We start from the raw sequence: 13,592 nt of genomic DNA, 5'->3' as shown, positions 1-13,592 counted from the left end.
GTACCATATCCCATGTAGCTCGGTTTGGTAGTCTCATTCCAGGTTGTCATGGTCAAGTGTCCATATCACCAAAATCTACTACTCTGCAGGAACCAAAGAATTCTGTCCCTTTTGCTATTTGACCCTTAATGGTAGACGCAGGGGATGGGTAAAGTTACATGCAGTGAAGGGACGTTTTTTACCTATTTTGTGGCTAAATGCAGGATTTTCATTTCTAGGGCTATCCATCAGACCTTTGACACCACTTTAAAAATACTTCAGATGGTTGTCATAATTCTGTAGGGCTTTATGCTGTAAATTAATTGTTCATATCTTGAAATGTAGACTATATTATGCACTTTCAGAGGAGACACTAAGTAGATGTTTAACAATACGTGTGGCTTGTAGAATTGTTTTTTCTTATAAAACAGGCCTGGAGAGACAAGGTGGGTGAGGTAATAATTTAGCAGTATGTCATGATGCCTACATAACTACAAAATACTATTGCTAAACAGAATTAATGTTGATCTCTTCATTTTGATTGAAGTAGTTTAATGAGAAAAATGGCTGACTAGTAAACACTCCTGTAACATGGGGACATGTTTATTTCTGTGAAACTATAGGACAGGACCACAATAGACATAGTACTGGTACCAAATGAGCTAGTTAAACCAAAATATAGGGTATAAGTCTAATAGAAGCTTTGTTTGCAAGAACCTTAATATTATCATAAAGCCATCTCTTACATAATGTTTTGTCACTGGGATGAGGCATTGTTTGTGAATACCGAATGGAGTGAGCCTCCTAAAGAATGAAGAGAAGTAGATTACCTCTTCAGATCGCAAGATGGCCATTTGCATAAATCCCGTTTTACCTGTTCAATGCCTAACAAGAATTCAGAATAGCCTGGTAAAGAAGTCTGCTAGTGAAGATCTTTGCAGGAAATTGGATTGGTAATATACAGTCAATTTTGCTTTATAAGGAAGCGTATGCTTGGGATATAGAGCAATGACTTGAATTCATTTGAACGTTAAAAAAAAAAAAAAGAGAGAGAAAACAGCCCTAAAAACCTCTCTTCATCTTCAGGAGCTGGGTAAAAGGAATACAATTCTCAGGTAAAAACATATCGCATGTTTGCTAGGGAAAGACAATAGAAGTAGAAATTTTAGCCTATACTCTTGGTTTGGGATGTTTGTTTTTTTTTAAACATAATAGTCCTTTCTTACACATGTGCTGCATCATTTCCCAGTCATAGAATCATAGAATATCAGGGTTGGAAGGGACCCCAGAAGGTCATCTAGTCCAACCCCCTGCTCAAAGCAGGACCAATTCCCAGTTAAATCATCCCAGCCAGGGATAATCATGACACAGAGAGTCATGATTATGCTCTCTGTGTATGTGGAAAGCACAAGTCACCATAATATCTATGCACCAAATACAAAAATTAAGTTTCAGCATTATTCTGGTAAGACCATTTTCTCTGCTTCAACTATGGTAACATTTTATGTTCCATGGCCTCTTTTTGGTGGGAGACCTCTAAAAAAGGAAGAAAACTCCTAATCTGTTATATCACTGCCTCTCCTGTGCAAAGGGGGGGTGTTGCATGTGCTCTACAGGAAGTAAAACGTGCTCATCTTCGCCTATTGCAGAAGGGAATTCTATAGCTGAGCACCATTCAGTAAAACACCTTTTCCTCCTGGTTCATGAGCTTCATCCTCAGTAGTGTCGGAGTTGTTGTCCCCTGAATGCTAATTACAGTATTCGTGATGTGTAAGAAGAGGTGGTCCTAATATAAATTCATCCTCGACCAATAAAGACCAGCACCTGCCTTCTGAAACTTGTAACACTGATTTTAATCAGTGGTGGTTCATTGTGGATCTTCTTCCTTATTTCAAACAAGCATCACATCACATAAATGCTGTCTAATTTTATCATGAGCTATTTAGGGGTAATGTTTTGTTTTTTAAAACAATCTCTTTACCAGGATCACAGTGGCACTGAACATGCAAGCAGTGAAGAAGATTGCAGCTCAGAAGTTGTCATGAAAAGCTTGACTGATGATGAATGTATCAAAACGGTAAGTGACGCTATCTTTAAAGAAACGTGTTTAGTCATCCACAAAATTCAAAGCTTGAAAAGTGCTAACATTATGGGTTTGTGACACTCCCAACTGTGGTGCAAGAGCATGGGAGACAGGGCAGACTGTTAAAACACCAGGGCACAAACCCCAGACTGGTCATGACTCATAAACTTAAATTTTACCAACCAGCTGCATTAAGTGCAAACTCTTCAGCCGTATTAACAGCCTTAAACAAAATCACAGACGGTCCCATTGTATACTCCGGTCTGTCTTGTCACCAAGGTGAGGTATCACTGTGATAGATGGCCCTTAAACCCAAGGATCACAGCAATATTCATTTTACTCCTAGTCTCAAAGTACCAGTCACTTTCCCAATACCTTGGATCTCACATGGAAGACAACGCTTGTAGCCATTCCTATAATAAATTATATGAAGGTGTATTAAATAGGAAAAAGAAGCTAGAGTTATTTACAAGGTTAAAGCAAGTGAATATAGACACATGAATCAGTTAGGTTTTAAGTGGAAATAGAGGCTTCTATAACCAGCAAGCTCAATTTGTCCATTAGGGTTAACCCAGAAAAAGCAGATGGGGATCTCTTCCTTATGCCTAAGAAACTCCTTGCTTCTCAAAAATCCCTCCAACATAGAGATCCTTAGTTCCTTTTGTTTGGTGTTTTTATCCCTCTTCTGCCATATGCTCTCAGTTGCAAATTCAGTTGATGAAAATGAGTCATGTGAGTGGGGGAAGGATTGCAGAACAACTCTAAGAGCCTTTAGTACTCTTGTTGACCATTCCTCAGTCCAGATGTAGGATTAGAGTAGCAGCCGTGTTAGTCTGTATTCGCAAAAAGAAAAGGAGTACTTGTGGCACCTTAGAGACTAACCAATTTATTTGAGCATAAGCTTTCGTGATCTAAGATCCAACCACAGCCAGTCTGGTATCAATGGGATTCCTCTTTCTGGATGGGTTTACAAGGAGCTTCTGTCTTCACACTAATTAATGGCCCTCTCCTGTATGGTGATTCATGCAGTCATAGAGGCTCGTAATACATCCCTTCAAAAATTACATTACAATATGGAACACAGATATTACAAATAAGATTAATGCATGCAGCAACTCACAAGCATTCAATAGAATCCAAACACTTTCTTACAATTCTAATACCTATCCTATCAACATTAACCCACAAGTGAGCCAGATTTCAGCTACAAAGATATCAGAGTTCAGCAGAGACATGGGGACTTTGGCATGAGCTGGTGCCTGGTCTGCCAGCATCACAGGGCCTCATTCTGTTTTCACGCGGTTGTAGTGCAATTGAGTTTTAGTGAGTAACTCCTGATTTATCTAAGTGAGAGGAAAATCAGGTATATATGATTTCCTACACCTGTTCATATGATTGAGATGTAAATACAATTTGTTCTATATTGAGGTACAGCAGTTGTATGCAGCTCCCTGGTCCCTCTCTTGAGCTATACTCAGCAACAAGGGATTCACATCTACTTTTGTCGACAATATCTTCCATGCCCCAGAAAAAAGCTTGTGGCTATAAATCACACTCATGTATATCCTACCTTCATAGATTTTTAAAATCAAAAGGACCATTATCATAATGTAGTCTGTCCCCCTGCATAACATAGGCTATAGAATTTCTGCATCAAATCCATAACTTCTGGTTTAATGTGGCAGTGTCAGAGTGTGTGCTGTAATAAATATCAAACTCTGCATTGATACATGTTGGTGGTTTAATGTGTTAGGATTGTACGTTATCAGAAACCTAGAATTTCTGGGGTTGTGCCTTAATCTTCTTTCTAAGGCTCTGTTAGAGGTTAAAATCGAGAAATCCTAGGTATGCTGAGGAGTGACTAACCCACAGAAACATAAAATTTGTTGGGACAATTATTTTGTCCACCCCCCAACCATCTACCCCACACAACAGTTTAGTATAGTTCTTCAGCTAGTGCATTAGTTGAGACATGCTATTTATGCATAATCTATGTAAGGTATTTTCACTGAAGGAAATGGAGCTTTTTGTTTGTTTTGGGGGGGTTGTTTTTGTTTTGCTTCACAAAGTCATTGGTTCTTGCAAACCTATGTGTTTTTTGAAAATATTTGAAAATTACCAACAAATACTTGGAAGTCCACTGAGTTTTTTCCAAAGAACCAGAAGTTGATATAGTATTCGAGCATTGAAATCAGCCACCGAGCTAATATTGGTTTGTTTGTATTCCTGATTGACAAAGCACTCATGGGTTGAATATGTGCATTTGAATTGTCCAAACCACCCTGGAATACAAATGACCTGGAGTTTTAATGCATGAATTCTAACTGTAAAAGCAAATTTTTGTTACTTTGCATGCCGTATTTGGTATACTGCAGCTGGGAAACTGAGATACAGATTAATATGAAAAAAATACACAAAGTCTGAAGTGGGTGAAAGAGATGAACAGTTAGGAGAAAAGCTTGGGCATATATTAGGGAGTGGATTACAGTGCAGGAGATGAGGGCGAGAGATGTAGTTGGGGGTGGCATTTTGGAATTCTTTGAAAATGAGGAGGTGAAGTATGAGATTAATGTAGCAGAGTGGAAACTATTGTAGAGATCCAAAAAGGAGCCAGGGGGAAGATGTGGCTGGAGCAATTGGAAAGGAAGATTATGTTGGCAGCTGCATTTTGGATGTAATGGAGCAGAAAAGTTGGCAATTGGGGAAACCAGAGAGGACGAGGTTGTAGTAATTAAGACAGGAAGTTATGAAAGCATGAACTAAGTCATTTGCAGTAGGGGTGCACAGGAATGGATGAATGAGGGAAAGAGTCCAAAGAAAACAATGGAAAGATATGGGGAAAGAAGGCATCAATATGATACTCAGATTACAATTTAGGTGCTGGGAAGGATGTTAGTGTGTCAACAATGACAGAGAGCAAGAAGAGAAGAATTTAAGGGGAAAGATAAGATTGTTTTTATGATAATAATACCTTGCTCTTACATACCACTTTCTATCACAGATCTCAAAGCACTGTACAATGGAGCTCAGAATCATTATTGCCATTTTACAGATGGGGAAACTGAGGCACAGAGTGGCGAATTGACTTTCCAGAGCCAGGATTAGAACCCAAGTCTCCAGAGTTCCAGTCTAGTGCTCTATCCACTAGGCAATGTAGTCTTGATCTAGAATATGTTTGGTGTACATCCAATGAAGTGACTGGATTTATGTTGGGATGAATTTAGACCATTGAGTGTGAGGTCATTATAATAAATATATATATATCAGTAATGACCTCACACTCAATGGTCTAAACTCACCCCAATGTAAATCCAGTCACTCCAGAGTCAGTATCATCTATCTATCTATCTATCTATCTATCTATCTATCTATCTATCTATCTATCTATCTATCTATGGAGTTGTCAGACTGAAGAGAAGGTGAAAGATTAGGGACAGGGAGATGGATTTGGAGGGTGGATATAGTGCTATTAGGTTAACCAGGAACATCCTGGCGGTTTCAGATGATGCTGACTCTAGAGCAAGGGACAGAATAGGCTGTAAAAACAGTGGCGACCGATTGGACAGTAAGCTGTGTAAGATCTTTATCACAATCCAAATTTTGAAAATTGCTTGGTGAATCAGGGCAAATAACTCTAGAATGTGGAGTTGATAAAGGGTGTTGGAGATTTCAATAATATTGGCTATATAAATACTCATTTTTATAAGTGCCTTAACTGTTGTTGCTTTTCTCCGAGCCAGAAAATTATGTGTTCAAGTAGCAGTATGGGTCTTGAACTTTTTGCTCTTTGCTAACATTGCAGGTCTGTGCTCAATGGCTCATTCTTTAGATGACAAGTTAAGCAGAGATTCCTGCTGCCAGTCTCTTGGTGACTGTCAAGGCCAAAAGAAAAAGATGTCTTATTGCTGAGAACATAATATTTCCCCTATTGCCCATAGAGTCTCATCACCACAAGATCCCATGAAACTACTCATTATGCTTAAAGTTAGACAAATACCCAACTCTAATTTCTGAGGTACATAGGAACATGTGAATTGCCAGACACACGGTCCATCTAATCCAGTAACCTGTCTCCCACAGAGACTAGTACCAGAAGCTTTAGAGGAAGGTGCAAGAGACTCCACAATAGACAGATGTGGCATAAGCTCATCCCCTTTTCTTCCCCCCCCAACCTCTATATTGCATCTAAATTAAGTACTTATAGTCCTGGATAATCTTGTTTTACATGTAAATGTCCAGTTCTTCTTTCAGTCCTCCTAAATTCTTGGCTTCAGCATCATGAACTAGCAAAGAAGTTCCATAGTGTAATTGTGTGTCATGTGTAAATAGTATCACATTACAGAATTAGAGCCTTGATATCTCTGGTTTTGAAGAAATTTAATTAAGAAGCTGATGTGACTTCTTTTTTTTAATAAAGTTACCCTTTTCCCTGTTTAGGATGTCAGAAACAAAGCTGACAAACAGACGTTGATGGTAGATCAGCAGGATTTGGTGGAGCAACTTCCAGAAAATGTATGTGTGTTTGTATTTGAGGGTGAGGTTGAGGGAGGGGATTTCAATTGAAGAAATTTTTGTTGTATTACAATTTACGTAACCAGGGTTCTTCTATAACCAAGAAGAGATTGAATTAATTCCTATTTGAACACTGAATGGTTTAAAAACATCCTTCTCTTTAAATATGTAGAAATAGTCATGCAAGACTGTGTTAAGAATACAGTTTCCTGTTTTTAAAAATTCAGAATGTTGTCTCACACAGATAAGTCTCTTATACCAAATGAAATTCCATCAGACTTTCTTTGCAGGCATTTCTGGATTCACAGTATCAAACCTACCCAATTTGGCTCTTTTAAAAATATTAAATATTCTTAAACTGAATTGTTCTATTGCTAATCCAATTAATGTAAAGATTTTCATACTTTGCTTTAATCGATAGCTACAGCTGATTTCAGAACAGCACATGCTGCCTTTGTATTTTTTTATTTTAACAACTGAACTATTTTGATTTCTCCTTTCAGGTCCTCAATCAGTTAAAACAATCAAAGTCTTCAACCAAAGTACCCATCAGTTTACATGAGATATCTTTGGCACCAACACCTTCTTATCTTTCTCCAGAGACAGAGTTCACCAGCCACAGTGAGAACCAATTATTTCTTTCTGCAAGATAGCTTACATTAATGGCAAAGTTACCCAGTAATATCATAGCAAGTACTGTCAAAATGAGCTATAATATCCTGCTATAACTGGGATTGTTTTAGTCCTCCTTAGGCACGTTTTGCTTTATTCTTTTTATTTTGATGTTCCAAAGGGTCAATCATAGAATCATAGGACTGGAAGGGACCTCAAAAGGTCATCTAGTCCAGTCCCCTGCACTCATGGCAGGACTAAGTATTATCTAGACTATTCCTGATAAGTGTTTGTCTAACCTGCCCTTAAAAATCTCCAATGATGGAGATTCCACAACCTCCCTAGGCAATTTATTCCAGTGCTTAACCACCCTGACAGTTAGGAAGTTTTTCCTAATGTCCAACCTAAACGTCCCTTGCTACAATTTAAGACCATTGCTTCTTGTCCTATCTTCAGAGGTTAAGAACAATTTTTCTCCCTCCTCCTTGTAACAACCTTTTATGTACTTGAAAACTGTTATCATGTCCTCCCTCAGTCTTCTCTTTTCCAGACTAAACAAAAACAAATTTTTAAAACAAATTTTTTCAGTCTTTCTTCATAGGTCATGTTTTCTAGACCTTTAATCATTTTTGTTGCTCTTCTCTGGACTCTCTCCAATTTGTCCACATCCTTCCTGAAATGTGGCACCCAGAACTGAACACAATACTCCAGTTGAGGCCTAATCAGCACAGAGTAGAGCGGAAGAATTACTTTTCATGTCTTGCTTACAACAATTTAACAATTTTTTTTAATATAAAAAGGTTTGAAACATTTTCACCATTATTTAATACTCTTTTAAAAGTTTGAAGGAATTTTTCTTTCCATATTGATTTCCTGTTCCATTGGTAAACAGTAGGGTTTTTTCTCCATTGTAGTAATAATAATAATTAATAACTACAAGAACTTGATCATAGATTGTTTAGTTTTTGTTTGCCAAAAGGATGGTCATCAGTAATATCAGAAGTGCTCTTGTGTCACAAATATCTTGGGCCACTGTTGTTTTGGATAGTTGCCTTTTGCAGCTGCAGAACAAAAGTGTTTCAACAGTGCATATGAACCATGTCTAGTTCTAAGTGACAAGTTGATTAAAAAAAAAATCCTGAATTTAAGCTTGAAAAATTCCCTGTGTTTCATTGTCGTGACACTGCGTTGTCACATCCAAATGCAACATGTTTTGTCATACTGATCAAAATCACACAAGTCACATCTCAATTCTGAAGTCAATTTCACACCAGATTCTAATAGTTCTAAACTCAGATTCTAATAGTTAGTTCTAAGCTCAGATGTTGTCTTTACAGTATTCCTCCAACATGACTGTGTAGGGATGTTGAGAAAGTTTTTGCTCTTTAATTACTAATGTGCATCCTTATTAGATCAATTATATGTACATTTAATATTGCTGACTAATTTCTTTTTCTTCTAATGTTTTTAGGCAATGTACTGCAACCTCTGTTGCCAGTGGATCCAGCCACATGCCCAATTGTTCCTGGGCAAGAGATGACTATAGAAATATCCAAGGGGCGATCAGGCCTTGGTCTCAGCATTGTTGGAGGGAAAGATACTCCACTTGTGAGTTTATTGAGCTATTATTCATTACCTTAATTAAGAAGCAGAAAAAATAAGGAAAAGAAAATTTAGAAATAAGCAATACCATATATCCAGTAATCCTCTGCTAAATTATTCAGTGTTGTGAATGGCATACAGCTGCTTTCATAATAAATTTGGTAGTTTTGCCTGATATGTAAGATTAAATATGCATTATTTCCTTTTAAATTGACAGTTCTATATATTTTCACTATCTTCCATTACCATCATAATTGTCTATGTACCCCATTTTCTACAATTTAAGCCATATAAATTAAAGGTTTTGATGAATTCACATTGCTCACTTTTATTATTCCTAGAATGAGCTCTATTTATTTTACACATAAGCCTTCTCCCTCTCATTTTAAAAAAGTAATGAAATTGTAAATTATTTAATCTGAAACGTCCATGACTGGACCACAAAATGAATGTCACGGCTTTGCTTTGTGCTAATACCTACATACGTTAGAAACATAAATGCTTATTTTGTGCTCTGTTTAAGCAGGACACCTACTAAGTCCCTGTCAGTACCACCTGAGGCTGGACACAGATTGACAAAGATAACTTTATTACTTTTGTGTGTGTTCCTTTGTTTAGTCTACCCCTCCAGCCATGCTGCTTAAAAAGTTTGATTTTTTTTTTGTCAGTACCATCCCAATTTGTATTGTATTCAGCACCATTAAAGTATATCATCAATATGCAAGTTCAAAAGGTTAGCTAGCCTCGGAGGTGAAAGTAAGCTGGTATGCTCTGGTATGGCGTACCGGCAAGAGCTGGTGCGCTGTACCGGGACCGGCTTTCCCAGACGGCAATTTAAAGCCCTGGGGTAGTGGCGGCAGGGCGGTGGCGGGGATTTAAAGGGCCCCGGAGCTCAAGCCACTGCTACCGCCCTGGCCCTTTAAATCCCCGCTTGAGCCCCGCTGCCCAAGCCCTGGGGTAGCGGCGGCGGGGATCTGGAGGGATTTTAGAGGGCCGGGGCAGTAGCAGCAGCTGGAGCCCCGGGGCCTTTTAAATTCCCGACAGAGCCCAGCCGTCGCTACCCCAGGGCTTGGGCAGTGGGGCTCCGGAGGGGATTTAAAGGGCTCAGGGCTCTGGCAGCCGCTACCACAGTGGAGCCCCAGGCACTTTTAAAGCTCTGCCAGAGCCCAGAGCCCCGGGACAGCGCTGGCAGCCAGGAGCCCCCAGGGCCCATCAGTAATTTAAAGGGCCCGGGGCTCCACTGTGGTAGCGGCAGCTGGAGCCCTGGGCCCTTTTAAATCGCCAGCGAGCCCTGGGGCTTTCAGCCACCTCTGCAGCTGGTAGCTCGGGGATGTTTTAAAGGGCCCCGGGCTCCCAGCTGCCACTACTGCAGATGGAGCCCCAGGCCCTTTAAATCAAGATTTAAAGGGCCTGGGGATTTAAGGCCACGCCTCTTCCGGTTGAGGCCATGCCCCTGCTCAGGACTTTGGAATACCGGTAAGTCCCCTAACTTACGTGCACCCCTGGCTAGCCTAAACCTTTTCCTTCTTTGTGCTAGGTGATTTGCTATTTTAGTTCTTCACTCTTTCTCGGAGAGATACAAGACTATAATTTAACAGACTGTCAACATGAAATTCTTAGTGTCAGCAAATTGAGTCTAGAGTTCTCTGTATACAGCTCTGTTGCAGTCTGCCTGAGCATTGAGTCATCTTGAATCTTGCCATAAAGTGCGTTAAGCTGATAGAGTTGCTTTGTAATCTCTTTACATACGATTATTCAAGAAAATACATAGTAATACGTCATTAAGCAGTGAGGTCTGTTGTTACTCTCAGCAGGTACAACTTGAAACATTTCAGAGGAAGTCGCATCTTAAGCAAAATATAAATGAGAGGGAGAGAGATGGATCGGCACAACTGGGTGATTTTGTTTTATAAAGTGTAGGCCATGTCTTGGTTTTATAATATTAGAACCCAGATCTGAAGTAGTTCAGAATTTATCTGAAGCTCCAAAATGTGTAGGGTTCCAATAAATGATTCTCCTTCAGGTGGAGTTCGGCAAAACTGGGTTGAGCTGGTTCAAATTTTTCAAACATCATTGGTTCAGTTTTGGTTTTGTAAAAGTGTGGGATAGTTTATGTCTAAGTTCCATTTTATCAAGATCCCTAAAACTCAGGGGATTCATATATGGGGTTTTATATTGAGCCATCTCTCTGCTTCTTCATTTAAATGTTTTCAAATTCCAAGTGACACCCTGTCATAAATAATCCATTGTAAATCTTTCCTGAGAATTTCATAGTAATGAAATACATAAAGTTTCTGCCGAGGCGCAAACAGGAGAAAAACAAACAACACTGTGCTGTAACTTCAGTAGCTATTATAGACTGGGTTCTGTGTTTTGTTAGATTATTTATTAAAGTGTCAACCTAGAAATTTGTAAAGAAAACAATTTATAAAGTTATCAACTTGCTTCCAGCAATAGGGAAATTCATCTGTATGAAGTAAATTTTCACACGTCTGACTTTCTTTTTTGAGTTACAGGACCTGCCAAAATGAATCTTAGCTGGTCTTCATCTTGTTCATTTTGAGCATTCAAAAGCATGCCGTATTACTTCATAGTAAACAAGTTGCTCTTATTAGACCATAGTCTGGTCTGCTAATTTACTGTGGGGACCTACGAGATTCTTTCTTCAGTTACATGCACACAATCTCTCTTCGCTTCAGTGGGACATGCATATGCATAACTACAGACAAATTGTAGCCCTAAAGGGGCCAGATCTTCAGCAGGTTTATTTTACTTAGCTCAGTTAATAGAGCTGATTTACACCATCAGGTGACCTGGGCCTCAGTATTTTGATGCCATGTTTGTCACTAGGGCAAAGAGATAATAATTGTTTAGTAGTGTGATGGTGAAAACTGAGAGAATAATAAAACAAAACCAGGAGCTGGTGGAGGGAAATACCACCTGTGTTTGTTAGGAAAATTTCTCCTCCTCCCTCTGGCTCTGTGGGATATAAGGTGAGAACAAAGGAGTGGAACAACTGGTAGCTAATTAGTATGTCCCATGCTTCTTTTCATCCTTTGCTTTCAATTCTGTGGGATAGGTGGGTAAATTGTATATTTGTAAAGCCAAAATAACTGACTGGTAGCTTCACTACTTGAGAGTTATTTGATACTCAGAGCCATAGATATCTGCAGCCACTTCAGTCCTATTTATGTGACAGGAAATTGTGCCCACGGCCCATAGTTTTCCATAGTGTAGGGCAGTTAATTTGAAGCTGGCTTGCACAACATGGTTGTATTTGATACTTTAAAAATATATTTTTTTTAAATGCAGCCAATGGGAGTTCTTGAGGTCAGGGAGCAAGGGAACAGGAGCACTATCCTGTAGGCCTCCATTTACTCTGTACACTCTCATGTCTGAAAGAGATAGGGAGTTGATGTCTTTCATCCCTAGAGTATAAATGCTACAGGTAGAAGGTAGGAATGAGATACCTATTGTAGGTGTCCCAGAGATGTACTCTATATGGGGATAGGCAAGCAATGGTAGAGCAAGAGCAGGCTTGTGCAAATGGCACTTCCTTTCACATCGAAGCGGCTGAAAAATTCCCCTCTGCACCACCCTCTCAGAAAATGAGATGGTAACACATATTTCTGCTTTCCTTTCCTTCAGAGTTACAGCTGATCCTCCATGTGTTTTGTGTGTGGATAACTTTGTGGAAACGTTTGAGGGGGGAATTATGTAGTCATTGAGTTGTGAAGAATAGGTTTTTGAGTGATATACCTTGGCTCACAATATTACTGTGATGTGCCAATATCACAGCTGATCCACGAAGAGCTTGTGTATTTTTGCTAGGGCTGTTAAATTAACCTAGAAAGAAAGGTAGGGTAAGAATGCGAAGACCTAGCCCAATATGTTTTTAAATACATTTGCAGCCAAAATTATTTGTTTAATTACTCATTTGCTGCTCTGTTTTTTTTACTGTTAACCCTAGTGAACCACAACAGTGAACAGTCATGGAGTAGAAATGTCCAGTTAAAAATTATTTTGAAGCTCCTTTAAGTTTGATATACTGCCAGTAAATCTGGCAGCCCTGCAAAAATAAGCACCACTTAAAAATGAAACACATTCTATGACTTTTAAGTTATAACCTTGAATATCATCAAAAGTCACAAACTAGAGGCATTAAAAATATGGCAGAATGTTGCAGGGAGGTTAATTTGCACAGGAAATTAGAATGCAGTTTCTTAACTAAGATATAGTCGACTGAAAAGAAGACCTTAATATTCTGTTTAAAAAAACTTGTCAATGCATTGTAATTGAGTATTCTGGCTGCACTCAAAGGGGAAGCAGGAGTGCACCGGGCAGAACTAATGTAATTATTGGGAGGACAGATCTGGAGAAGTCAGGACTGTCCTTGGAAAAATTGAAATGTCTGTCAGCATTTTTGCTGGGACTGTCTTCTCTTCTTGGTGCTCTCCTGGCATTTAAGGAGGAGTAGTTATTTCTTTTCATTCTGAGGGCTGGTTTTCCCACTTATCTTACATTGCAACTCTTCAACACATGGTCTCTCCTTTATAGCAGTTAAATTCAGCAAGCCTCTGTGTGAATTTGGCCAGCAATGAATTCTGTAAGAGTAGTGTGGTAAGGCTTCTCCTTTCCTTCCCAGTAAGTCATATAAACAGTCTCCTTTAATTTAGGGTGTGGGAGTAAAGAACAACAAAAGAACCTTAGGAACCCCCCTGGCATTACATAGCACCTACTCAAGGCCCCATACACCACAGCAACATTAACCTAAATTCTGTGTTAAAGGGCCTGGATTCTGTGG

The 13,592-nt window shown here is 39.1% G+C and overlaps 1 protein-coding gene across 6 annotated transcripts in view; it reads left to right on the top strand.

Moving 5' to 3' along the window:
- The window catches only part of PATJ (PATJ crumbs cell polarity complex component), a 211,293-nt gene that overhangs the window by 154,915 nt on the left and 42,786 nt on the right, over positions 1–13,592 (top strand). For all 6 annotated transcript variants that reach the window (XM_048861224.2, XM_048861229.2, XM_048861225.2 and 3 more), the window contains 4 exons: positions 1,964–2,056; positions 6,500–6,574; positions 7,078–7,195; positions 8,658–8,794. In XM_048861224.2, the coding sequence (XP_048717181.2) occupies positions 1,964–2,056; positions 6,500–6,574; positions 7,078–7,195; positions 8,658–8,794 (423 nt within the window). The remainder of the gene's footprint in view (positions 1–1,963; positions 2,057–6,499; positions 6,575–7,077; positions 7,196–8,657; positions 8,795–13,592) is intronic.

Source organism: Caretta caretta, chromosome 8 (genome assembly GCF_965140235.1).
Source record: "Caretta caretta isolate rCarCar2 chromosome 8, rCarCar1.hap1, whole genome shotgun sequence".
Taxonomy (NCBI): domain Eukaryota; kingdom Metazoa; phylum Chordata; order Testudines; family Cheloniidae; genus Caretta; species Caretta caretta.
This window is presented reverse-complemented; position numbering and strand designations above follow the sequence as displayed.